Here is a 27,942-nt window from a genome sequence, read left to right on the forward strand (position 1 = left end):
AATATAGGCAGAGAGGCTATCTGTTCAACTCGGTGTTCCTTGAGTATTGATAGAAGACACATTGTTTAGGGAAAAAAGAAGTAAAAGGACATAATAATTAGGAGAATACTAAAAGGGGAACTGACACTTTTTTAAGTGACGATAGGGAGCATAAACCTTCTATAGTTATGAAACTAAGAATGTTCTTAAGTCATTTATTTCAAAAGGCACAGGTATCTCTGATTATAACTAACAAGTTGTGCATCTAGCATAGTGCTTTGTGCACCATTCATATACTTGGAATTCCTACAGACATGTACCTTAATTTACTTCGGAAAATTTCTTTAAGAATTCTCGAAACAATAACAGGTGGAAACCATAATGAAACAAAGCAGAAGGATATCCATTACAGATGAATACCTTTGCCAAAGTATACTGCTCAAGAACATTCTCTTCAAGCCCAGAGAAAGATGCAATAAGATCTTGCATATCAGCGTCCTCTTCATCCTTGCCCCTACGGTAGCACAGCACTTTAGTATCAGTGTTAGCAAAGGGGAAAAACGTAGAAAAACGCTGAGTATCTTCTACGGCTTTCTACATCACACCCTTTAAGGTGCGACCTTCCTCGGAACCTGCATAAACATGGAATGCTTTGTGCACTGGGCTACTGTTACTCATATCTTCTACGGCTTTATTAAGTACAAAGCGAGAGCTGAGTAAACAAAAAAAAGTAGAAAAGAAACAAAGCTATATACATATTACGTAGTCCAGGAAAAAATAACTATGAATACAAATAATTCTATGGAAACAGAGAATATGGAGTGCAAGTTCAGTGACGTGATGTGTGAGAGGAGGTGGAATTGAAGATCAATATGCAAGTCATACTCAAGAGAGGAAGTTTCAAGTATCTTGGGTCTATAATCCAAGAAAAACGGGGAGATTGACGATGATGTCGCACATCGTATTGGAACAGGGGTGGGCGAAATGGAGGCCCACAGCCGAGGTGTTGTGAGATAAGAATGTGTCACCAAGTGATAAAGGTAAGCTCGTTAGACTCACATTGTCGTATGTGGCAGAGCGTTGCCAGTAAGAACGTGCATGTTCAGAATATGAAGGTAGTGGAGATGAGGATGCTCATATGGATGTGTAGGCATACTAGGAGAGATAAGATTACGAATGGAGTTATTCAGGACAAGGTAGGAATGGCCTCTATGGAGGCCAAGATGAGGGAAACGAGGCTGAGATGATTCGGACATATGAAGAGGAGATGCACGGATGCACCGGTAAGGAGATGTGAGAGGTTGGCTACAGCAGGTTTTAGAAAAGGTAGAGGCAGGCTGAGGAAGAACTGAGGGTGGTGATTAGACAAAACATGACATATCTTCAGCTTACTGAGAACATAGCCCTAGATAGGAAGGTCTGGAGATCGAGGATAAGGATAAAGGGTAATGGGTATTCATACTTTTATGTGGTATAGATAGGGGACTAGTCTTCTCTTCTCATCTTCTCCTTATTTAGTAGTATTATTTAGTATCCGCGTAGTATCTTATTCTTAATCCTACCACTACTTTTTTTTTTATCTCTCCCCGGAGCTCCCATCTTTTTTCTCCCTTGATGACTCAAACCCACAACCTCAGAATTGGAGGTGGAGAGTGTTACCATTTGAGCAATCCCCTCTTTGCTCCATTTGCTTTGTGTATTGCAATTTTGTTGTCGTTATTTTTCTTTTGATCCTGCTTTGATTTTACTTCTTTTGAGCTAAGGATTTATTGGAAACATCCTCTCTACGCAAAAAAATAAATAGGAATAAGGTTTGAGTACATCTTAGCCTCCCCAACCCCCACTTGTGGGACTACTCTGGGTATGTTGTTGTAGTACAAATAATTCTCTAGATCAAAGGATTGAAAAACTTAAAAAATTGGAATATCTGAAGAAAACCATGTCAGTCAATTTCAATAATCATTTGAATTTATGATAAAGGGTACAGATTAGGGACTAGTTAAGATTACTTAGTGTCTAATTTCCTATTTATACCCACTCAAATAATCCTAAAATCAGTATAGTACTTTGTCATTTCCCTTTTATTGTTTAGTGTTGTTCTATTTATGGAAGAGAGCCAAGAACATAGAGGTACATGCAGTGCCTGTGCTAAACCGCTGCTTAAGCAAGATATGTGCCTAGACTGCATTGCACCAACCCTCAAGAATGAAGTGCATCTCAGGTGGGGATTTAAAGACACTAGATAGTATGATGTTAATTTGATGTTAGGTAGCTCGACAAAATGTTATTCTGTCAAAGTCCTAAAGATGAGATGACTGCCAAAAAGAACTATTCAAGTGAACCTTTTAGGTCCTAATGGCGCATCACTACTTCTTTGTTCAGAGAATATCTTTCAAATTCCTGGGAAAAGAAAAAGTTTTCCAACTAAAAAGTTAAGAGATAAACCCTTAAAAAAAAGACAATAGTTTCGTTGTTATCTTACAGAAAGTAGAAAAGTTTCAGAAAACAAACAAACTCCTATTGCCCATCGAATTGCCAACTCTTTAGGCAATCAACCTGGACGTAGTTCTGCAACACATTGATTTAACGAAGTACCCTTAATCCTGTCAACCCTTATAGAGTGGATTGTTCGCAATGTTTCTGACATTATATTCGACGGAAGAAATCATATGAAGTGGACAAGCTATACAGTACTAGAGAGCTACCTGTACTGCTTAACTTGATTTAAAAGCTATAAAGTACTCGAGAGCTATTATTGTACCTCGACTGCTGCCAAGTTCGTCTGTACGTGCTGTACAATTCATGAGCAAGTTCATCTTTGAAAAATCCAATATTACTTACGACCATCAGCAACTGTCTATGTGGATTAACAATACTTCCTGGAAGAGGATCCAATGATTTATCTTCTGGTTCAGCATGTCCATTTTGAAAATGTGAACTCTCTCTGTCATATTCGTTCAGAAGCTGATTGCCAGTGTGACCCAGCTGGCCTAATTAGAGTGTAAAATTTTGTATTATTTTCCAAAGTCTATCAGCTACTGAAATGCTGAGGTATCAACTGCTTTACATACCGGCAAAATTAAGCAAACAGTTCAAAAAGGCAAGTCTGACAGACTCCTGAATTTCTTGAAGCAGCAAGAATATGTCCTCTAACTTCATAGCCTCATTCCTCAAAGACTGGATCATTCTGGAAAGAATAAAAATACAGAAATGAGTGTGCAATAATCGACCAACTGTTCGTACATTTTGCAAAATTCATTCCGAGTAACAATTTCAAGTCTATTTCCTTAAGGCCTATATTACAGTGCTCAAGCAACTTAAGAAGACAAGAGGCACTGCATCTTCGCTAACAAGAAAATTATGTATCTGCTAAAGATAGAGCCAGAAAAAGATCTTTGGTGTATAATCCTGCATATAAGTTCCGGTACATAGACCAAATAATACAATGCAAGCAAAAGTTCCTAAATTCATGGAGACATAGAACAACATATAAGTCATCATGTTTGCATATTCGTGTTTTGAGTACAATAATTCCATATCGGATTTGGCCTATGGACGAATATGTAAAGCAATATCAATGAGACTTCTCAATATAATGCTAAGAGTAGCTAGGATTTCCATAAGAAGATGCCATTCGAAATTGTTTCACTTATAAAACATTCAAGGAGGAGTTGTCACAATAATTAATGGTATCAATAAGCATAACTTGTTACAGTAAGTCAATAAGTATCACCAAACCACAGTACAATTCAAATCAAATCCCCCTTACTTAGTATGTCTGGACACGAGCGTGTGTCAATAGCACTGAGGAAACACGAAAGTCTATTTTTAACATATATATTTCTTCGCGAGCCTATGTATACTTGAATCTCTCTTGATAGCTTCACAAACACATGTATTTAGATGCACGTATTTTATATTTAAAATAGTTGACACTAAACTAAATGACTTCCGGGCAAACATTAAAGGCAATTTTACAAGTGTTTTGCAAATTGAAAAGAAGCTAGCTAGGGAAAAACACTTCAGCTTACCGCAATATGTAGCAGGAGGGTTAGATCACAGGTACAGATATGTGTAAAATATACATACAGCATTTTGCGGCATCTATAACTTACGTATTGATCTGATCCATTGCAAATGTGATAATTGAACGGAAAGCCAGAGGCAAGGAAGAAATTGTATATGGAGATCTGTTCCTCTCTAAGATAGATACTGGGATCCAGGTCTCATCTTTTGTTATCTTCTCAGTTGTAGTACGCATCCAAGAACAGAGCCTCAATATATTGATTTTTGTGACCTCAGACTGAAGTGTGCGCAATGCCGTAACTGTTAATCACCGGAGATATCACTTGGAAACATTTCACAGACAATAGTATGTCAACTTGGAAAATTAACATACCAGCAACTGGAGGTGCTGATTCTTTGGCTTCAAAAGCGCGACATGCTTTAGATATCTCTTTTATGGCATCACTCATGTATGGGCAAAGAATATTTGATTCTTCAAGATCTCGAAATGTGTTCTGAACCTGTTAGTAATTTCAACATTCAATGATGTGTGTTAGGAAGAAGCATGATGCATATTAAATCATAAAAGCTTATCCGATCTACTAGAAAAAGCTCCATATCAATTTTCAAATCCATTGTCAGCTAAAACAGACTAATTGCACGTTTGGCCAAGCTTCTGGGAAGCTAAAAATGTTTTTTTTCTTCCAAAAAGTGCTTATGTTAGAAAGTTGGGGTAGGGGGGAAATAAGTGCTTTGAGTTGTAGCATAAGTTGTTTTTCAGAAGCTAAAAGAAACACAAATTACTGTTCTAATATTGGCAAAAATGTTCTTCTAATTGATTAGTCAAACACAAATTGCTACTCTCCAAAAGTACTTCTCCGAGAAAACACTTCTGACAAAAAGCACTTTGCAAATAATCAGATTTTACTTTATCAAAAAAAAATTGCTTTATCAAAAAAGAAGAAGAAGCAGATTTTAGAAGTTTGACCAAACATATTATAGAAGACACAAGAGGATATATAAGCTAGCAGTGTGTATGACAAAATTGAAAACATAAGATATAAAGCTAGCACCACCGAGATAGAAGAGAGGTAAAACTCAACCCATGAATGTCTATTTCCTAACAAGTTTTGACATAAGATAGTGAGATCAAAGAGAGATGGAGAGTATATTTCACTCAAGTTTTCAATACAAGACACGAGGATAACTGTACAGATTTTTATACGACCAAACAGACCAGAATCCTTAGCTACATTCATATGATGAGGTCTACTAAAAAAGAAGGATGTCATGAAAAATATGAGGATTAAAAATTGTACGGTCTAGATGGTATTCCCTGTACAAACATGGAAATGGCCAGAAGAAAGCACAGTAGCATGCCTAACCAAGCTATTCAATGTTATATCATGGAGTAAAAACGGTCAAACGACCGAAGAGAGAGCATGTTGGTTTCATTATATAAGAAAAAGGAGATACAACATACTACTGCAGTATTAGACTTACGATCCATAGATTGAAATTTGGGAAAGAACTATCGGGTATAGATTTAGGGACATTATAAGGGTGATAGAGACAAGTGTGACTTATGCCTAGTACTACAGTAGAGTTTATATGTTTGCTAAGAAGAATTTATAAGAAGAGGAAGAAGGAAGGATATTCCCAGAGAAAGCATACAATAAAGTGCCAAGAAAGTTCTTCAATTATAGGTTCTTGGTATGAAAGGAATCCATATCAAATACGTATATAAAAAGATAAATATGACTGACTAGTCAAAAATTTGAGAACAATTAGAGAGAGAAAGGTTCTTGGAGTGAAAAGAATCCATATCAAAATATGAATTACATCGAAGATTAATATGAATGGAAGACCCCAAGTATGAGAATAATGAAAGAGAAAATGAAGATGGCAGAGATGAGGATGCTTTGATGGATTTGGGTTTACTATGAGAGATAGGACGAAAAATGAGGATATCCGAGACAAATTGGGAGTGGCTTCGGTTGAAGACAAGATGTGATGAGGAGATACCCGGCTGCCCCCATCCGTAGGTGTGAGAGGTTGGCTATGTATGGATTTAAGAGAGGTTACTAGAAAGGACATGGCACTGTTGCAGTTTACCGAGGACATGACCTCAGATAAGAAGTTGTAGAGGACACAATTAGGGTAGAAAGTTAGAGGTAGGAGTGCGTGCATACTAGTAGGTAGGAGTGCATTTTTTTGTTGCCCTTACTAGTAGTCGTAGGACTACCCTTATAATATCTTGTTCTTCAATTTTTGTTGCCAGCTATGGTTTTGTGTAGTTCGATTATAGTATTATTTTGTTATAGTACTGTTCTGCTACTATTTGTTGTTTTGTTACTACCTATTGTCTCTTGTACTTCCATTATGTCTTTTTCTAGTCTATTTTTGCCTTGGGTCAAGGGTCTATCGGAAATAGCCTCTCTACCTCAACTCTGAGGTAGAGTTAAGTTCTGCGTACACTCTACCCTCCCCAGATCCCACTTTGTGCGAATACGCAAGGTATGTTGTTGTTGAGATACAAAGACTGTGGATGTAAACCAAGGATTTGCCTCGAGCCTTTGCTTGTTTATCCTAGATGATCTAATTAATAGTTTTTGGAATGAGGTTCTGTGGTGCATGCCTTTTGCAAATGATATTATTTTAATTGACAAAACTAGTAAGGAAGTAAAACAAAAAAGAACTCTAGAGATCACGGGTTTTAGAAAAGTAGAAGCAAGACATAATTTACAGATTGCAACATCCATAACAACGAAATGAAGAAAGATTGAATGGACTTATTGGAGCCCAATCACGCACAATTCAGATATCTAGACTCAATCTTCTAGGATATTGGAAATGATAGATGAAGAAGTAACATATAGAGCAAAATAGGAGATTTGAAATGGAGGGAGGTCAACTTCGATGCAGTACGAAGATGCCTAAAAAGAGTAAAGCAAATGCTAGAAAACAGTGCTAAGACCTGCAATATACATGGGAGTGAATGGCAGGCATCTAAGACCAAATTATCCACAATATCAATGTAGTAAAAATGCAGTAATTTGAGATAGAAATAAAATCACACAAGATTAGAAATAACCACAGTAAGTAGAGAGCACAAGTAGCACATATGGGTCGTTTGGTTGGGAACAAGTTATCCAGGGATTAGCTATCCTGGGATAACTTATCCCACCATGTATATGGGATAGCTTATCCCATCATTATGGTATAAATGGTGGGATAAGTTATTCCAAACATGGCAACCAAACAAGACACAAATTTTTTATTTTTTTGAAACTGGTAACATGTACATATACATATATATATGAATTAGATCTGCACCAGAACTTAACACCAAAAAAGGAACAAAAGAGTACAATTCATCTTGACTTTCTGCATAGGATTGCTTTTGTCTTAAAAAATTCTGTAGTTCCTCTCTTTCCAAATTGTCCACCATATACAAGCTGGGACAAGTTTCCACCACTTCTTTTGTCTCACTGCACCACCATTATAGTTCCAACACTTCAATAAATCGCAACTTGTTGCTGGCATAGACCATCTTAGTCCTACCAAGTTCAAAAAAAGTTGCCATAATTGTCCAGTTATGGGACAATGTAGAAACAAATGGCTATTGTTTTCTCTGGCTGCACCACACATACAACATCTAGAGCATAGATGAAATCCCCTTCTTATGTTTTCTTGGGTGAGACATGCTTCTCTTGCTACAAGCCAATTGTAAGGGGCCTTAGTCTTCGAGATGAACTTCCATGGCCACTGGTCAAATTGTGCATTTTGTCTAATCTGGTAGTTGTATGCAGATTTGACAGTGTAGACTCCATCACTTCCAGATTTCCAGCACAACCTATCCTCAGATTCTTTGAAGCTTTGGAAATATTCCAAGGTCTTGAACAAGTCCACGACTCTATCCAATTCCCAATCATGTAATAATCTTCAAAAAGTAATATTCCGCCCATGTACTCCTTTAGCTGATTCAAGGTTAATATCTGGTAACGTAGCAATAGTGTAGAAATCAGGGAACAAAACTTTTAAAGGACCATGCCCAAGCCAGTTGTCATGCCAAAAGAGAATTTTCCTCCCGTTGCCAACTTTGAAACTGATATTTCCAGCCAAAAGTGGCCAAAAAGATCTAATGGCTCTCCAAACTCCAACTCCAAAGGGACAATTCACAAAATTTGAGCACCACTGGTCATCTTGGCCATATTTATCATGTATAAATCTCCTCCATAATGCATTAGTCTCCAAGTTATATCTCCATAACCATTTCATCAACAAGCTTTGGTTATGGGCTTTGAGGTCTCTAATGCCAAGTCCTCCATCCTTTTGCTGGTGATGAGGCATTCCCATTTGACCAAATGCATTGCTTTCTTTTCTTTGTTGCCTTGCCAAATGAAATTCCTCCTTGAGGAATCTAATCTTTTCAAAACCTTCCCATGACTATTTATGTTTATCCCTCACACCAAACGACCCCATAGAGTATAAAAAAGAAGTCACTTGGGATGGTTTAGCCATATATAATGTAAAGATCCAAATGCACTGGTTTGTGTGTGTGACTATATGAAGATTGAATATGTTAAAAGGGACGAAATAGACCTAAAATCACATGGACGAAAGTTCTCAGAAAACCTACAATTTCCCGAAATCAATGAAGATTTAACTAAGATTACAATAAAATATAGGCATACCAACTAGTTGGGACTAATACTTAGCTATTGTTGTTGTCACAGTTGCATTAGGTATGATATATGTCTGAAGAAATGGTTAGAAACTTGTATCAGTACAACTATAAGTGAGCGATTTAGAGCTCGACTAATTTTAAAGAACTCTTAATTTACACTAAAATGAATATTTAGCAGTATTAGAATTAAATGGGACAAAGTAGAAAGCAATGGATATAGAGATTCACATAATATATGTGCTACATCCCATAAAAAGAAAAAAAGAAAGAGCTTAAGTTGTCTATATACTTGTGCCATAAATCTAAGGATCTTTTATTTCTGGAATCATCGTGAGAATTTATATTTTGCAGGAAAGTCACTTCTAACTACCTGACTGTCTTTATCTTTGATGAGATCTAAGCTAGTCCATTTTAATATGGATTGTGATAGTCAGATTCTCTTCTGAATTAGGCAGTGGTTAAACTGGTTGTTTGGCAATAATGGTACTGTTTGTCTCAGCAGAAAGTGATACAAAAGGTAAAAGATAAAGACCAATTTTAGAGGAAGCATTTACCTCGGATCCATAAGCTGATAAAGTACTCTGCAACATCCCAGCAACTTCATCAAGAGAATGACTACAGTACTTTCCATCTCCTACTTTTTCTTCAGTTCTCTTTGCAGAGGCATTGACATTTGAATCAGAAGACACCTGGGATGCCTATTTACAAGAAAAGAACCATTAAATCAAAGAGCTAGAAAATGGAAGCAATTTTCAATAGAAAAGACTGCAAAACTAATGCGCATCCCCAAAATTGGAGGAGCAACAAATTTCTCTATTAACGAGAAAAAAATGGTAATAACTAGATCTATCCCCAGGAATATACCACTTGAAGTTGCCAAACATTACAAAAAGAATGAAAGAGAAACTATAATTAAAAGGAATAAGATAGATGGCCATCACAGATGGACACAACCAAAATTCAGTGCAGCAATGGTGCAGCAGATTTCAGCTATCTAATCACGGATGCTTGTTTTCATAGTGCCAAGAAACCCAGAAGTTGAGGTCCGGAAGTGTGCTATTTCACAGTACTACCAACACAAAAAGTGGCAGAAAAGTAATGACACAGAAAAATAAATGGGTAATGTTGAGAATACTATGAAATTTGCTGTCTACAGGGATGTTTTGCATCAATAGAATGCTCGGGAGATGCAAGTTAATTTTTATATACTAAATCAACTTCACAAACATGTGAGACCCGGACAAGAATCACTTATGATGAACTGTAGCAAAAATCAAGGAACCTTTATTTGTATCCAGACTGAGTTACCTAATGTGATTGGATTATATTTTACAATCCCCGTCGATATACTTATTGTATATGGGACTTAAACCCTTTTCTGGAAGCAATAAAATTTCATAGCATTATGCTTCAACTGGCCTGTGTTTTTTTTTTTTTGAGAATGGTAAAGTTGTATTCATCAGCAATGAGGGTATGCTGGCAACCAAACAAAAAAAAAAACATTCAAAGGCCAAGTAGTCATGATTACAAAGAGCCTAGGAAATCTACTAACTGATCTACTTCATATATATCCTCTTCTTTACACCAAAAATATAGAGTATTAATGCAGTTTTCTTTAACTTTCTGCATTGGGTTAGTAATATTCTTAAAGCACCTATTGTTTCTTTCCTTCCAAATTGACCACCATATGCAAGATGGAACTAGATTCGACTGGCCTGTGTTAACGACCATCATTCAGATACTTATCCTTTTCATCAAACCTCCAAGTAAAAAAATATTTAAAAAATTACAATATCTATCTTAAAATGCCCACAACATCTAAACTTGGAAAATTTGCATCATAAGACCATTTGGACTTTTCAATCTTCAGAGATTTTGCATACTCTCTAGAATCAGCACTCATTTTTGAAGAGTGAGTTCACCTAGAAACTTGCAAATCAACCATCTGATTTAAGTTGGACAAGATGAAAGCACAAGAAATATTTCTATAATTAATTAGTTTCAAACATACATCAGAAAAGTTTTACATGTCCCACGACTTCAACATGTGTAAGCAAACTAGTCAGAGTAAAGTGGTCCAAAATCGCCGCTAGTAATAGATTCTGAAAAAACAAATTTAAAGGGGAAACAAAGCAAGATTGATTACATATGGCAAGTACTAATTTATCAATTTTATTCTGAAAGTGCATCAGAGCCTCAAATTTACTCCACAAAAGCTACCATGTCACTGACTTGGTAGAATGGTAGATGACAGAGGATATCTTAATCATACCATCATCATCATCATATCATATATTATTAAAAGTAGGAAGCTCTAAAATGCAAAGTTGGATTACCATTTTACCCCTACACTAAATTATAATATTATAAATTATTTAATTAATCATTAAATAATAATCATGTATCATATTACAAGTGGAAAGGCCCTAAATGAAAAGTTACATTACAATCAATCATAATATCATATTTTTGTATTTTGTTCGCCATTTTTTATAAATATTTACTGCATTAATGACTTAATAAAATCCTCACACCATAAATGTTGAAGTAAATTCCACCTAGCAATATTTTTAAGACAAAAGGCCAAATAACCACTTAATACCACATATAAAACTAATTAAATTGGTTTGTATTTAAACCCAATTAGGAGTTTTTTTTTCTTTTGCATTAGTCTCTTCCATGTCCTGTTTTTCATCCAAACTCCCAAATTCTCATATTAACCTTTCCTTCATCTTCATAATTTATAATTAAAATGATTTTAAATGCGTGTTAATTTTTGAATAATTATACTGCTAATTAATTTTTGTGCCACTTCATTCTTTATTTTTTTGTGTAATGTGTATTAATCTCTGAAAATTACACTACTATTTAATTCTTGTGCTTCCTCATATTCCATTTTTTCATTTATTCCTTGTTTTTTTCCTCTCATGCTTTACATTTAATTAGCCTAAATGGTGTATTAAATTAAATAACATTTCAAAGTACAACCATTTGGCAGTAGAAAAAAAAAAATATTCATTATCATGCTATACCACAATTGTTTTATCCTCTTCATTTATGGGCAAAATCTTTCCTACCAACTTTATGTGTCTTTCCGTGAGTGCTTTACAATCTTCATTTTCATTTATCATCCTTTTATCTATCTGTTAGTCCAAATTGCATGTCCAAACAAAACTTTAACTTCATCTCATGATTTCATATCATGATTTCATTTCGTATGACCAAACGGGCCCTTAATATCTAATTTCTAGTCTTAGAATATATGGACTGACCTGATGAATAATGTAAATGGGATAAGAGAGTCTCATTACCTTTGCAAATTTCCCACTGAACACCGAAACAGAAACTTTCCAGAAGGCAGGTACATGATGGATAACAACAGCAGTCAATCTACGTATATATTTTCCTCTAAAAGCATCACCTTGTTCACCGGTCATCACTAACAGTTCCGAATCAATGTCTGACTGACATATATTTATAACATTTAATGAGGATCATTAATAAGCAGTCAAATTGATAATCACAACAGATTCTTATTACAGACAGTAATGCTTACGGAATGGTTCATATCTTGCTGAATTTGCCTCCATTTTGCATCATATGAAGCTTTGGCTCTCATCTCATTCTGTAAATTCTCCATCCTAGCTTCATGATCTAAAGAACATTTCTCAAGCAAGCCTCGAATTCTGTGATTCTGAAAAATAGCATAATTACATCCAAAAAAATTTCCAATGGTAGATAAGTCGGAATCAAATGTCATTCATAAAGCTAGATATCATTTGCCACATCCATAAGGGGAGACACTATCTTAAAGGGGAAAAATAATGTCAATCATTATTAGGAAGAGAAGAGGTTTTTTTCACAACATACCCTGCATTTTACTATTCTATGAGAATTAAGCAATGAAAAGCCAGATTTCTCAAACATGAAAGCATAGAAGTTCAGAGGAGATAGATAGAGAATAAAGCTAAAGCCTAGAAGTACTAATGTTACCATATGTTTTACTATTGATTAGTTAGAGCAATGAAAACCTTGAAACAGTATAAGATCAGTTTGTTAGTAATAAAACAGTGAGAAGATAAAAGTTTTTAAGGGACTCACTATTTTCTTTATTTATCCCAATAGCTGGTTCTTAATCAACATTTTAGACAATATTAAACTGCTTAAATGTTTTTTAGTGGCATAAAATAACTTAAAGAACTGACCAATAAGAATATCGTTTTAAATATAGTATCGTTTGTAGAACTAAGTTCACAACAAACAAATAACTTAAAATATCTTACTAGGTTTTAGACTTTATTGAATGCAAATGGAGGGATTAATATGATAAGCTCTGTAAAACTAGCCAAATTTTTCTTTTAGCTTCCTCTTTTCCTTGAATCTTTCTGAGTGACTCATGGAAACGGGAGAGACAAATTAATGGTCTTTTCACTGTAAGATCCTTCTATCATACATTGCTGAGAAGGGAGAACAAGACTTCTCTCGGTCCTCAATGTAGATCCCTAGAGCATCATGAACATATGTTTTTTGCATTATTAGCATCACGACTACATACATATACATCTAATAAAGAGGAAGATTACTCAAGTTAGAGGGTGTTCCCTGATTAAGAGAGCAGGGTATCCAAGGGAAGACATGATTGTTATTACTTCTGGTACTAACCCAAAAATATTGTTGTTACTTCATTGACAGGTGGCACATCAACTATGGAGTATAATATGGAATCTGTTGGGTAATTGAAATGGGAGAAGCGGGTTACGGATTACCATACAAAAATGTGTTGCACAATTTGGCTTTAAGGAGCAAAGGGAAGAGAAGTAAAGCTTGGGAAGTGACCCCTGTGAACTGATGTAGACTACGTGGAAGGAAAAATATTGATGTTTTATAGAGATCAGTAGTATTTCAATGTTTTCTAAAGTTTTAAGCATTTATGCGTAGAGAACAGGCTACCCTTCGTAACACATTTTTTAATGAAAATTCATTTTTATATAGCTCTTGAATACGAAACTCTCCCCATTAGTTTACATCAAATGTTATCACCTTGGTCCAATTTTCTTGAGCACTGACCTTGATAGAATCAACTACAATTAGGGCTCTAAAAGCCAACAAATAAACAGCATTTAAAGAAGGGGAGGGGGTCCAAACCTAACACCTTCCAGCAAAGGGTATTGGATCTTGTGGGGGCAGAGCGCCCCCACCCCCCTCTAATCCACCTAAGCATAATGTTAATATGTAATTAAAAGGATGATATCGGATTTGGATGCTTCACCTGTATATTTAAGTAGTGCCATACAGGATCTGATTCAGGTTCCAACTCCAACAAGAGCCTCACTATATTTTCAAGCTACAAGAAGCATTAAGAAATCACACATAAGTAAAAAGTGAAGTTTGAAATCTCAAAACTTTTTAAAAACTAATAAATGAGTAAAATTGTCAGCATTTAAAAGGTTGAACCCAACGCCAAGGTCTGTAGAGTCAAACCAAATGGAGCTGAAGACTGTGACTGAATCAATTTTATAAGAAATCAATCATTTGTAAGAACAATGATAATATCAAAGTGTTTGGTGAATACTGAGATCTGACTCACCTTAACACAAGCAACACAACAACAACAATAACAACAAACCTAGTGTGATCCCACAAGTGGGGAACACAAGCAAGACAACGAATACAGAATTACTAAATCTTCCATCAGGTATAAGTGGAATATGCTACAATTTTTATTGGCATCCCCCGTGTACTGCAAAGATAGATTTATAGTCCAGTACGTATTTTCCTCTATCCAGTACCGCATGCTCTACAATATAAGCAGATAATTAGAAGTGTTTTGCATCTAAAACACACTCTTGGCTGAGAAGCAAGATGATACATTCAATTCTGGATAGACATCAAAAACCTTTAGAAGTAACTGAACTAGGATGAAAAGGAAGCCAACATGTCAAAAAGGAACAGTAAACACCACATGATCCGTTGTGATTGCAACCAACTTCATCCAGCATTGTTCCATTGCATTAATTCTTAAATAATCTCTTCTTGCATAGCGAGTAGATATATTTTATCAAGGACACTCATAAATGGATTCGCATCCAATGTAAAAACAACATACTTATGGGCTCGGAATTGACATTTGATAGATGATATTGGTCCATGTAATGTGTACTAACAAATAAGATAGCAGGTAATAGGTAAACAAACTGAGTTTACTTTGTTGCATCCTGAACGTTATTAAGCTTAAGCAACTTTCCGTGAGACTGAGGAGTCATCTCTAAAAAGCTCTTGGTAGATTTATAGAACCTACTTTCCTCTTCATTCTTCCTCCTTTTGACTTCCTTCACTGCAACAATTCATGTATTTTAAAAAAAAACTAGTAACGTCATACTATCTCAGCATTAAGGACATGCTGGCAACCTTAAGAGAGAATTACAAACTAGGAGAAAATATTACAAGGAACCTAAAAGATCTACTATCTGTTCAACTTCATCTATACATTCCTCTTTACACCAAAATAAAAGGGATATAATACAATTCTATTTAACATTATGAATGGAACTAAACCTATCCGCAGAACATCTCTAATTCCTCTCTCTCCACACTATCCACCATATGCATGTTGGGATTACTATCCACTATTTCTTTTTGGCTCTTGCTCCCACCCCTCCTAATCCAACAGCTCAATAAATCAGCAATATTGTTCTGGCATTGGCCAGTTTGTTTCTGTGGGACTTAGAAATAGTGACCGATCTTTGAAGTTAATTTGCAATGCAAAAACAGGTGGTTGTTAAGTTTCTTCTTCCTCGTTACAAAAAGAACATCTGGAAACTATTTGAGACCCCCTTCTTTTCAGCCTCACCTGTGTTAGACATGCCTTCGTAGCCACCACCCAGGAAAAATATTTAACCTTAGTTGGTGCAACTTTTCCAGATCTGCTCCCATGGTCCTGTTTCCCCTCCTGGTTACTCCCTCACCTCTTTTTTATATAATCTGTTCACTGAGAATTTGCCATCAGTAGCATGCCTCAACTGATTGTATCTGAAGTTGGAGAAGTTCCTTTGAAGGTGCTGACTTCTTGTAATAGTTGATCTACTCTATCCATCTCCCAATCACTCAAATATCTCCTAAGTTGAATATCACATCCATTTATGGACCAAGTTTCAGCCACTGCAGCCTTAGGCTATGTTGCTCCTCTCCATAATTGTTGCCGCACCTCTGTTGGATTCTCAAAAATACACTACTTTTGGAGTATCCAACACGCTCCTGTGACATTTTTGAAGAGTCCGAACAGCATAGGCCTCAGGGTTAGTGCACAAAGAAAAGAGATCAAGGTGTTCTTCAATGCCGCCTGGCCATTCCATTCATCCATCCAAAAAAGAATTCTGTTACCATTTCCACCTTATGAGTAACATTCTCCGAGAGTTTGGTCCAAAGACCCCTTCTTGACCTCCAAACTGAAACTCCATAAGTACTAGTGACAATATTGCACCATGGCCTGCTCTGCCCATACTTGTTCTGAATAACCTACTTCCACTGTTTCTCCACAGACACTTCATCATCAAACATTCATTCTGTACCCTCAGATTCTGATACCAAGACCACCTGAGTTCTTGCTAAACTGTTGTCCATCTAACTTAGTGCATACCCTTACCTTCCTTGTTCCAAGCCACATAAAATCCCTTCTCAGTTTGTCTAGCTTCTTGACCACTCTGGAAGGTATTGGAAATAAAGACATAATATAGGTTGGTAATAAATCTAGTACTGCATTTATCAATAACAATTTCATATGTTCTTTTGTAGATTTTGTCTACAGAATATTTAGAACTTTATATTGAAACATTACGATGTGTTTGAAAACTAAAGACAGAATATGTTAAGGAGATAAACTCGTCCTAAAATTAATTGTGGGATTAGTTATCCCTTATCCCTCGTACCAAATGAGCCCTTAGAGAACCAACATCCCACCATTATGTCATCCTGCACTTTCCATATATAGTACCTCCCAAAAAAATAAACTCAAGTTGGTAAAATAACTAAAGGATGACTTACGTTTGTCAGGTCAATATTAGGATCTTCCAGAGACTTGTAAAGCATGCCTTTAAACTCTTGCATAACTTTTTCAACCTCCCCAACGACACGCTTCAAAATTCCCACCTGAAGAGGACACATAAAACAATTTGTGACCAAAACAAAAGCAAAACCTTTGAATAATGATGACAAAAATAACAAAAAAAGGCAGAATCTATATGCAAAAAAAGTAGAAAAACTAAACAAAGAAACTTAAGTAATAATCAAAAGATAACCTCAAAAGTGTCGAGCATCATAAAAGTTGAGCACACATATTTACTACTAAATCAAACTAAAGACACCAAAAGCATGAAACTCGATCAAGTAACGTTTTACCATGTTAATGCCTACCCAAAGAATCTACATTTCAAGGAGCATAAACAACCTGCACTAGTCAGAAATAAGGGAGGCCTTAAAGCATTTCTTTTAAATAAGCATGGAGTCATTAAACAAGGCAATGAGGACATTTTGTTTCATCTACATTGAGGTGAACACAGATGGGTTAAGCAAAGAAAAGACAGTAATTCCTAGCATATAGCATTCACATTTGCCAAAATGTATGTCGTAGGAGGGCCTCGCTGAAACTTACAAAGTAACTCTAAAATAGTTCTTGAAGTTAAGATTTTGCTACCCAAATTACTAGAGTTGAACATTGTCAACAGCCATGTACTAGTTTGGAGTATACTACGTTACTGTGGCCACAAGGAATCTTCAATTAATTGATTACTAAGACCAGGAAACATAGGGCGCCACACACACAGAGACGTGTACATGCATAGCTGCAATAAACTTTTGCATTTTCTTGTGTAAGTGTACCTGTTTGCAGGATTGAGATCAATTTTAAATAGTTTCAAACAGAAAGCAAATTCCATTACTGCAAGTGTAAAAGTCACAGACTAACTAATTAAATCTTGCATACATGAGAAGGCAGCACAATTGAATTTGCTTTCCTGTACTCCCTGACTGCCAGGTCATATTCACCCTTACTAATGCTTTCACGAATGGCACTGGGTAAGTTAAACAATGTTCGGAACCTCTGAATCGTTCCTTGAACAGATCTTATCTTCTCAGCTTGAGCCTACACGGAAATGTTTCTATTTGTTACATACTAACAACAAAAGAAGAGTAAAAAAATCCACACCTTACAATAATCAACTTCACTAAATGGATCGAACTAAATAATACAGCATCACGTCCTATCTACCTGTCTTTCAAATAGTGACTCAAAAGCACGGTTAGCAATTGAATTGACTCCTTGCATACAATCATATAAGTGTTTAGTGCCAGAACCTTCAGGGTCTTCCTCAATGCGTCTCAACTTTGATTCAATATCTATAGCAAAAGCATCAAACCCAATTAGATCTTCCGATGATAAATCAAAGTAAGACGAGAACTCCATCCCAAACAAGATGTGAAGCTAACCATCAATCGTAGTTTTGCAAGATACAAAGCAATCAAAATTCTCTTTGACCAATTGTTTTTTCTGCTGCATACGTCCTTTAAGATCAGTCTTCAAAGAAACAGAACCTCCCTCTAAGTCTGCTGCACCAGTATCTTGGTGGATTCGGGATATAAACAATTTTGAGTCAAACTTCTCAGAAAAATAATTCAACCTCTCTGCAAAATTGACACAAGATCTTGTAAACAAAAAATCAGTTGATTAGAATCAAACATAACTCGCCTGAGATTGAGAAACTATAGAAGGAAATCATATTAAATAGTGAAAATAGGAAACAAGTAGTCAATCAACAAGATCCTGTCAGTTCTCGGGCTTTAAGCAAAGAGAGAGAAACGACGCGCATGATTTACAGAAATTACAAAAATCACTTAACATATGAGAATTCAGTATTTATGACATCAAACTTCAATGAAACTATTAATTTAGCATCCAATATACAATAATGCCTACATTAACACAACAGCTCAAATGTAAACATCATTAAGATGCAATTCTAACTAGGCCACTGAGATATAACTTCAGCCCTTAGTTTTCAATAGTCAACCGTTAAAAGAACTGATTTGCAGTATTTAATTGCAATAGAAAATGTACTAAGGGAACATGGAAAAGAAGCGTAGAATCAGAAGTAACAGCAGAAGAAGGCTTGCATGAAAGAAGAAGAAGAAAGAGTCATTGTCTGAAGAAGAAGAAAAAGAGGACCAAAGAAGTAAATCAAAAGTGAAGCAACCTCTCTCTTTCTCTTCTTTTTTTCCCCTCATTTGAACTCAGATCCGAAAGAAATGGTAGATTTCGCATAGATCACTTGGCACTTCACTATCTGAAGCACATCACTTTTCTCATGAAGTGACAACCCCTGGCTTCACATTACTCTGTCTCTTTAAGTGACACAACCATGTCATTTAACAGTGCCTAATATCCCTGAAGTAAAACAACAGGACAAACCGTTGCTTGGTTTGTGGGATACTGGTGGGATAAGGAGAATAAAAATAGTATGCCTAGAACTTGTACATCACAAATCTTATAATTTTAGTAATGTTCAAATTTTATACATAATCATATCTCATGATCACTACCATCAAACTAAACAATGCATTCAGATTCTGTACTACTCTACAATGATATAGACCAATCTTCAATTTCACTAAGTCTATTCAATACTTCAATAGATTTAAAAATTGTTTTTTTTTTCTCTAAATCAATTACAGAATATTTCATCACATTTCACAAGGGACACTCTGATAGTTGTGTTTCAACCTTCAACCTAAGTAATCAAAGCTCATTTCAAGGTAAGGGTATACGATGGGGATTCACATGACTGCAACATCTTATAAGTCCAGAGCTATCTCTATTAAGATGCTCCTTCCCACATAGGATCTATAGAAGAAACCCATTTGGGCTTCCAATATGGAGGCAGGTGTTAATTTCCTTCTCTTTTCTTTTCCTTTTTTGGTGTGTGGGGGGGTGACCTCTAAGGAATAGCTTCAGCAGTTTCTTTTTATAATATGCTCAGTCAAAGCCAAAGCATAGTTCTAGTGCACGTCCTGCATTTCTGTCCACCGCCAATGATATTCTCAAGAGCTGCACGCATCACCAAGGGATCTCCCCACCAACAAAACTGAGGAAATAGTATAATCAGAAAATCATACCGCTGTAGTCACCAATTGTTAGGCTTGTCTAGTAATCCAAATGCCTATTTCGTACACATACAAAGTGCACTACAGCAGCACTCCCAGGACCCATGCTTTTTCCTTGACCACAAAATGATAATTTCCTCATAGGATAGTAGAACATCATTACCAAGGGATCCACCACATAAGGAATGAAATATCTCTGTCTTAATCTGCTTAGGAGCCTAAACATTCACATGCCTTACCATGTGAACTTGAGATCATGATATACGTACAAGCACTACAAAGAGAGCACAGCTACAGGCCTAAAGGATAATGCAATAAAACAAGCTCACTCAACTGTACTAAGAGTACGTACCCACAGTTGAATCCAGAAGCATCCAATCGCTGTGGGTACATAAAGTGACATATCATCCACCATACAAAGTGTATTATGAACAATTTTTTTTGTGCAGATTCATCTCAAAATCTCCATTGCATAGCACATACAATTCGGGATGTTAGAAAGAGGCTGATGATAAGGTATTTTCTGAGGGAATACTAATGAATAAGGAAAGGCAAGGAAGCCCTAACACAATAAAGTAATTTGGTGACAGAATTAAGTACCTCGAGTTTTGGGGTCTAATTCGCCTATAGTTGGGGAACTTGATGAGTGCTCACTGATCATCCTTAATGTTCTATTGTCAACTATCCTGTAAGTACAAAGAAGCCTCCCATTTAGCACAAGAAATTACCAGTGAACAATTTGAAATGCATAAAAAGTAAGATGATAGTAAGTACCCCAATCTTAGAGGATCTATGCATTCCATGCCACGAGGGAAAGACTGCAAACTCTGAAGTGCCTTCTTTGCCAATGCCATCTTCTCCTCCTCAGCCTTAATTTGAGTGGCTGGAATTGCTCTAGCCTCCCTCATGTCCCGAACATGACGTCTTAGCTGAAAAAGTTTTGATCTAAAAATTTCTACACACATTCTGATTTACAATGATAAAGAAGACTATTTATCCACTTCCACATGGAATGTAACTTGAAATTCATATAAAGGACCTCACAAAATAAAACTAACTCCTTCAAATGAACAACTCCCAAATGTATATGATACAAAGAGTAATCTCTGATATGTAAATAAGCAACTATAGTGCTGACACGGACATACCAATAAAGCAAAATTCCTTTTGATATTAAATTTTTTTTGTCAATACTTCCTCCACACCACTTGATTCAACTAATACTTAGAAAGCGCTGTTAATCTTTAACATGCAAAAATACAACCAAAACAATATCATCATACCATATCCTACACCTTGACTAATTATCATAAATTCCTACTTTACATGGAACCAATTGTCATAGATTTTGATGATGAAACTTAAAAATTGAAGATTTGAGTTTTTTGACGTTGTGTTTTGGACTTGCATTTTTGGGAATTTGAAAATATTTATCAAATTTCACGGTTAAACAGATATTTGACAATCCGAAAATCTATGGGCAAACGCTAGCTTACATACCTCATCTTCATCAACGCGTTTCCAGCAATCAGGCTCGCCACCTTGCCAGTGTTCATCATCATCCTTCCCAGCTTTCGGAGCCCTTCTTTTCGAGGCACCCTTACTTTCCTTCTTAGAGGATGCGTGATCCTCATCTCCAGACGAAATGCTGAGAATCTCTAAGTCCGAATCATCTTCTTCCTCGTCCACTCCCTTTCTATGTTTTTGCTGCACTTTTCTGTTCGGCGTAGCATCCATACTTCCCGCTCTTCTGCCGACGCTCCTCGAGTTCGGCTTCGGCTTCGGCTTCGGTGGTGGCTCTGACGGCTTCTTACCAGTTGATTGCTCCTGCAATGCCATTTGTAAGAGCTCATCTTCATCACTGTCGCTTGACATTTTTGGTCAGTAGGTGAATTTGAATTCGGCGATAGTAATTGATTCTTCTAACAGGGAAATTGTAGAGGGAATTTGGATATGCCATATTGAAACAAGTATGAAAAAACGCAACTTTTTTCGTTGATCCTCTTTTTTAGAGCAAAGGAAAAAGACCTTTTCCATGGAGTATCTACTTTCAAATACTACTACTATTTTATTTGGGATAAAGATTTTGTACACGTCATCATGTTATTTTTTGGAAAAAACTATTGGAAATATTCCTAAATTTGGTGTGAATTAGTTTTAGTTTTATACCGCCTTAACAACACTTACTTGAATAACTTAGCTTAAATACACATGAGTAAAATACATCCTTAAATTCTCACACGTCATCATGTTATCTTGAATTTTGTTTAAGACCTCCACACTCCTACAAGAGTTTGAAACCACTTGATATGTCATGTGGTAGATCGGGAGTGTATTTAAGTAGAGGCGGATCCAGCTTTGCTAGTGAGGGTGCATGTGCATCCGTCAACTTCGAAAAGAAACATGTGTATATATGTATATTTATCTCGAAAAACTAGCAGAAACTATGATATAATTAATAGTGTACTCATAAGGAGTATAGGAGTGTTCTTGTGAAGGAAGAGGTACCAACTGCGAGCAGGGGCGAATTTAGGCTTAAAAAATGGGTCACTTGAACCCGTGGTCATCCGACAAAACTCGATGTATTACATGTATAATTTTTAAAATATGTCAAATAGCAACTGAATGAACCCATGAACACAAACAACTGGATGGTTCATTGGTTTGAGTGTCAGTTTTCCACTTTGAGGTTGAGGGATCGATTCCCAGATGCTGCATTTTATTTTATTCAGCCTTTTTTAAACTTCTTCTAATGACTTTTTTTATAATAAAATTTATTTATTTTGCAAATGTATTTAATATTTTTCTTATGAAAAACCTATACTTATTATTGCTAAAATAAATAAGGCCCCTCAAATTTGAAAGCCTAAATTAGTTGCCTTTTTTCTTAAAGGGACAGAGCCGCCCCTGACAATGGTGCACCCGTCTTCTTGAAATTCTAGATTCGCCTCTGACTGCGAGACCAAGGGGATGTTGTTTTTAATATTTCTCTCTTATTTTTATTGTTGCATTATTGATAAGTTCATTTTAATTTTTTTAATATTTAACCTTCCATTAGTACAAATAGATATTTTAAATCAATTTATGTAGGAAACATATTATATTCAAGCTATTTTCAAAGCTATATTATATACAATAAAAATAATATAAGCTTAATAAATATATGAGTTATTAAATGGTGAAATCGTTAATAATTATGGTAATTTTGCATACTCACAAGTTAAAAAAAAAAATATTTTTTAATTACTATAGTCGAATATCAGAAAAGCAAAGATATCATTACGCGTTTGGATTAAAGAAGATATTAAATGCTAGAACAAGGAAATGGAAAGGAGAATACTGCAGATGATGAGAAATACTACGGGGTCGTTCGCACGCGAGATTAAATAAGTAAGGATATTTTGGGGTCGTTCGCACGCGAGATGAAATAAGTAAGGATATTTTATGCGTTTGAGGTATATGAGATAAGCTAATCTTACTATTTTAATACATCTCATTGAATTATTATTCCATATTTTCTGGTCTACTTTTCTCGAGTATTTCAGTATGTTCTTTCATCATCATTTGGAAATGACTAAATAAATACATGCACACAGAACACAATTTTTTTGAAGATTGCGCCTTTATATGCAGGTATAATTACCACAGTAGTAGCTAACAAGCTAATGTGGAACATACATTTGTAGTCATAATTGATGATTTTTGTGACTTATAACAACCAGCAATTTGCTATATTTCAACAAATTAGCAATGAGCATCAGCAAGAATTGTGAAGTGAGATAATGAATGTAAATGTACATCCATTAGTTTTTCTCTTCAGCAGCATAAAGCCTTTTGATCTCCTCCACATCATCGTAACTACCGAGGAATATTGGCGCCCTTTCATGTATCTTCGTAGGAACTAAGTCCAGCGCCTGCATAACATGGTCCATCAGAGTTCATATAGCCGACCCCAACTTGTTTTGGACTAAAGCGTAGTTGTTGGCTTCATGTTTTCATTAGATTAAAGTAAAATCTTAATCTTGATGAGAATTCTTTGGCAAGGACTAAGTGGAGTCAAAACAAACTTAAAGTTTCTATTTTATTGGTGTAACTAAATATTCAGATATCTTACCCGCTCCTTTCCGGTAAATGCTTGGCCTCCTGCTTGTTCCATCAGAAATGACATGGGAAATACTTCATAGAGAACCCTGTTTCGTACGATTTCATTTGTAACCTTTCAGAAAATTATTGTTGAGAAGTTTCTTCATGACTCAGAGGATGTTCATAACTTACCGCAGCTTTCCATTGGGGCTTTTCTTATCAGCTGGGTACAAAAAGATACCTCCGTAGAGTAAAGTGCGATGAACATCAGCTACCATGCTGCAAGTTACAGTCCATATTCATGTAAAATGAGGTGTTCTTTACATCAGGCAACATTTTTAACATACATCTAACAAAACATGGCAACACAGAAATCCACCTTTTGCATTTTAATCAGGTCAGCTAAGCAGCACTCTAGCAATAACAACAATTGAAACTACAAAACACCAACATCAAACTCATTGTCGGTTTTCAGAATTCTCAAGACCTATTCATATCTCAATGAAATATAAGGAACTGTTTTAACCAATCCAATCAAACCAAACAACTCGAGCTTGATTATAAGTGTTTGACATACATACGACCCTACCTGCACATCTCATATGAACCTTTTAACTTTTGAAGTATTGAACTCTAGTTAACTTATAAGAGCTGCGAGACGGTCACTGAATGATTCTTATCATGATATTCACGTTAGCAATAGATGATTCACCAGAAGTCTTTCATCTTTATTTCTACGTACATCACACGTAAGAAACTAAGCAATTTGAGCACTTAAAATCTCACACTACACAGCTCAAGTATACCTTCCAATATATCTTAAAGATTTGGGTGAAGAACCATCCTTGGGGAATTTGCAGCTCTCCACATATCTGAAATTTGAAGAAAGGTAAGACATCATAGAAACTGGAAAATGTATATACTAAACTCATTAAACATACTTGGATGTTGGACCATCCCAGTTCTTGGCATTTCCTTCATTCACTGAATAAATCTTCCCTTTCTTCGGAATCTGCATGTGGGAAGCAATGTAATGATCTTGGTAAACAGAAAGATGCATCAACCAAAATAACACAAAACAAACAAATAGAAAATCATAAATTGGATATGTTGACACGCAGAAAATAATAGTTACAAAAACTAGACAAGGAAGGAGATACGTGTGCACTTTGAATAGAAGTAAACAGCTGAGGAATAATGTTACCTTGATATCTGGATGAGTCAAAATGAACTCGCCTAAAGAGGGGTCAAGTGTAAAACCATTAACACCTTTTCCAGTGCTCAAGACAAGCTGCAAACAACCGAACCCGAAAAAAGATATTGTCACTGGTAATTGTGATTCACACTTGGAAACAGTTCCCAATAAGAATCATATAATAATTCGTATAGTTTTTGGATCTATGTTTGTGGAATCCAACAACACTTTCAAGTCTTGCCATAAAAGGCAATATCCGTACCGTACAAGAACTTCCATACATGCAGTATCCAGCAGCTAACATATTCTTTCCAGGTTGCAAGACATCATCTAGTGTTGGTTCATGAACATCTTTCATCATGTAAATCCCAAAGATCTAGATAAAACAGATGCATTATGTCATTGTGACATCACTTAATAGGTAAAAGTTATCGTAGTTAAAAGCCTGTGAATGAAAAATTAATAGCTCAAACTGGAATGATACCGTTCCAATAGAAACACCACAATCAATGTTGGAAGATCCATCCAGAGGATCAAAAACTACACAGTACCTGTTTTGAATATTGTATGAAATGCAGTCATATTAATGAAAACAACTTGGTTCTTAAAAGTTGTAAATACTATGAACTATGAAGAGCTACAATACATACTTTCCACGCTTAGCTGGCTCTACGAAAGTAGCTTCTTCATCTTCTTCAGACACGAGAATGCACTGTATAATTTGAGATCTTTAAGATCACGACCACTAGGTATTTTAGCACATTACATTAAAGATGAGTAGGTCTTACTGTTCGGCCACTGCTGACCAAAGCCTTGATGAAAACTTCATTTGAGAGTACATCCAGTTTCTTTTGGTCTTCACCCTTCAATTACAAATTATAAAATTTCGATAAGAAACAAAAAACTAAATGCTTTAAAACTACATGTGCAAGCATTTCTAACAACTTGCCTGCACATTAGTCTCACCAGCAAGCCCAAGGAGTTTGGCCAAACCTGCCTGAAAAGATGTATCCACAGGTACATACATCAATAATGGAAGGAAGGATAAAACAAAACAACGTAAAACTAGTTTAAAGTGCATGCTTAAAGAATCACTGCAGTAAGGCTTCCTATGCCTATGACCATTAACATAATAACGAAGGATAGTTCAAATAGCAGCTCTAAAGCCAATCCACCAGGAACTGCTGTAAATTTGAATAGAGAAGAAAGAATGAAGAAATGACATATCTTCATTCAACTAAATCTCAAATTCTTGCAATGAACTTGTAAAAATTAAAGCTTTATTATAAAAAACAAAATTGATAACCGTGGTGTCCCGGTCAGCTTGCATGCCTACTACCTCCCAAAAGCACAGGTACCGGGTAACTTTATCGATAAAAGCTTGGATAGATGAGAAGAAACCACCTAATATTTTGCCTCCATTGGGAATTGAATTTGAGACCTCAGGATTCTCAATCTACTTCATTGGCCACACCCTTGGGTGGAAATTCAAGCTTCATTTTCACACTAATTAAGAGTTATTTCTTTTTAAATTGACCCCAAAACTAACCGACAATGATGAGAAAACCTAAAACCGAATAGCGTAGCCATACCTGGATTACCGATAAAAAAGAGATCTCTCAATAGCAAGATTATACATTTTCATGCATAGCCTAAGTAGAGCAATCCTTTTCTAAAGCAAATTGCCAACCCATAATACACAAGATTTTTTTTTTTTATGACTATTCTGTCCAGCAGCTTGCACACACTATAATTTTTCCACTTAGTACCTATTATCTCCCACCAGTACAGGCATCATACACACAAGATTATCTTTTTCTGTCTATTCTGTCCAATTAGCTTGCGCACACTTCGACTATTCCACTTACTACATGTAATCTCCCACCAGCACTTTCATCATAACAAGATTATATTTTTTATGACTATTCTATCCGACTAGCCCCGATCAGCTTGCACATACTTCAACTTTCTCACTTCATTCATGTTATCTCCCACCAGCACATGCATCATACGCAAGATCATTTTTTAATGACTATTCTATCCATCCAACTTATGCACACTTCGATTATTCCATTTACTACTTATTATCTCCCACCAACACAATCATCATACACAAGATTATCATTTTTATGACTATTATATCCATCCAGCTTGCTCACACTTCGAGTATTCCACTTAATACGTGTTATCTCCCACACCACCCGCACAGGCATCAAAACCCAAATAACAATTAGAGATGAAGAACATATAAATGATTGGATGAGGAAATTGAGCATGGAAACAAATGTGATTAAGTAAGATTGTAACAGTCAATCAAAGTCAACGATCTCATCTCTATTATATATAGTAAGTAAGTAAAACTGACCTTGTTAACAGCAGTACAAACAAATTTGCAGCCAAGAACAATATGACTGAGCAAAATAGTGAAATCGCCGCGAGATTCAGGGTATTTACTCTGTTCGTTCAACACGAACCTAGTTATAGTCATCAAATCAGTCCGATGAGCATCTGCTGCGTGATCCATCGCTCTACTTTCTTCCTTCTTCTGCCTCAAACTCTTCAGTTACTAAAAAAAACAGTATATACAATTCTAAATCAAAATCAAAATATAGATTGGGGAAAATTAGGTGGCACGCAATTCCATGTTCACACCAGTAGTCCCGCAATTCGAGGCTCCTATTTAGCAGTATTTTTAGCATTTTTCTAGACAGATTCTCACGCAGTTATAAGAGTTTGAGATCATATACCATATCATCTAGTAAATTTAGAAGTGTTTTCAATATTTTATAAGTAAATAAATTTAATATTTTTAAAATGTGTATACATAATATAAAGATTT

The 27,942-nt window shown here is 35.8% G+C and overlaps 2 protein-coding genes across 2 annotated transcripts in view; both read right to left on the bottom strand.

The window, feature by feature from the left end:
• The window catches only part of LOC102599132 (exocyst complex component SEC5A-like), a 25,318-nt gene extending 3,465 nt beyond the window's left edge, over nucleotides 1–21,853 (bottom strand). The window contains exons 1-16 of the mRNA XM_006364072.2: nucleotides 21,326–21,853; nucleotides 20,600–20,754; nucleotides 20,426–20,511; nucleotides 18,155–18,349; nucleotides 17,937–18,064; nucleotides 17,652–17,810; nucleotides 16,715–16,819; nucleotides 13,944–14,018; nucleotides 12,231–12,368; nucleotides 11,986–12,138; nucleotides 9,229–9,372; nucleotides 4,379–4,505; nucleotides 4,095–4,305; nucleotides 3,051–3,166; nucleotides 2,741–2,969; nucleotides 400–493 (exon numbers count right to left, since the gene is read on the bottom strand). Coding sequence (XP_006364134.1) covers nucleotides 400–493; nucleotides 2,741–2,969; nucleotides 3,051–3,166; nucleotides 4,095–4,305; nucleotides 4,379–4,505; nucleotides 9,229–9,372; nucleotides 11,986–12,138; nucleotides 12,231–12,368; nucleotides 13,944–14,018; nucleotides 16,715–16,819; nucleotides 17,652–17,810; nucleotides 17,937–18,064; nucleotides 18,155–18,349; nucleotides 20,426–20,511; nucleotides 20,600–20,754; nucleotides 21,326–21,700 — 2,490 coding nt within the window. The 5' untranslated portion in view covers nucleotides 21,701–21,853. The remainder of the gene's footprint in view (nucleotides 1–399; nucleotides 494–2,740; nucleotides 2,970–3,050; nucleotides 3,167–4,094; nucleotides 4,306–4,378; nucleotides 4,506–9,228; nucleotides 9,373–11,985; nucleotides 12,139–12,230; nucleotides 12,369–13,943; nucleotides 14,019–16,714; nucleotides 16,820–17,651; nucleotides 17,811–17,936; nucleotides 18,065–18,154; nucleotides 18,350–20,425; nucleotides 20,512–20,599; nucleotides 20,755–21,325) is intronic.
• Nucleotides 21,854–23,421: 1,568 nt separating this feature from the next.
• Nucleotides 23,422–27,837, bottom strand: LOC102599458 (fructose-1,6-bisphosphatase, cytosolic-like). The gene is made up of 12 exons (XM_006364073.2): nucleotides 27,469–27,837; nucleotides 26,053–26,100; nucleotides 25,892–25,966; nucleotides 25,754–25,815; nucleotides 25,588–25,654; nucleotides 25,366–25,479; nucleotides 25,113–25,199; nucleotides 24,850–24,920; nucleotides 24,715–24,780; nucleotides 24,101–24,187; nucleotides 23,940–24,015; nucleotides 23,422–23,739 (listed from the first exon to the last, which is right to left on the bottom strand). The coding sequence occupies exons 1-12, from the start codon at nucleotides 27,625–27,627 to the stop codon at nucleotides 23,629–23,631; spliced, it is 1,023 nt and encodes a 340-aa protein (XP_006364135.1). The 5' UTR covers nucleotides 27,628–27,837; the 3' UTR covers nucleotides 23,422–23,628.
• Nucleotides 27,838–27,942: the final 105 nt, after the last annotated feature.

Source organism: Solanum tuberosum, unplaced genomic scaffold (genome assembly GCF_000226075.1).
Source record: "Solanum tuberosum cultivar DM 1-3 516 R44 unplaced genomic scaffold, SolTub_3.0 scf00477, whole genome shotgun sequence".
Taxonomy (NCBI): Eukaryota; Viridiplantae; Streptophyta; class Magnoliopsida; order Solanales; family Solanaceae; genus Solanum; species Solanum tuberosum.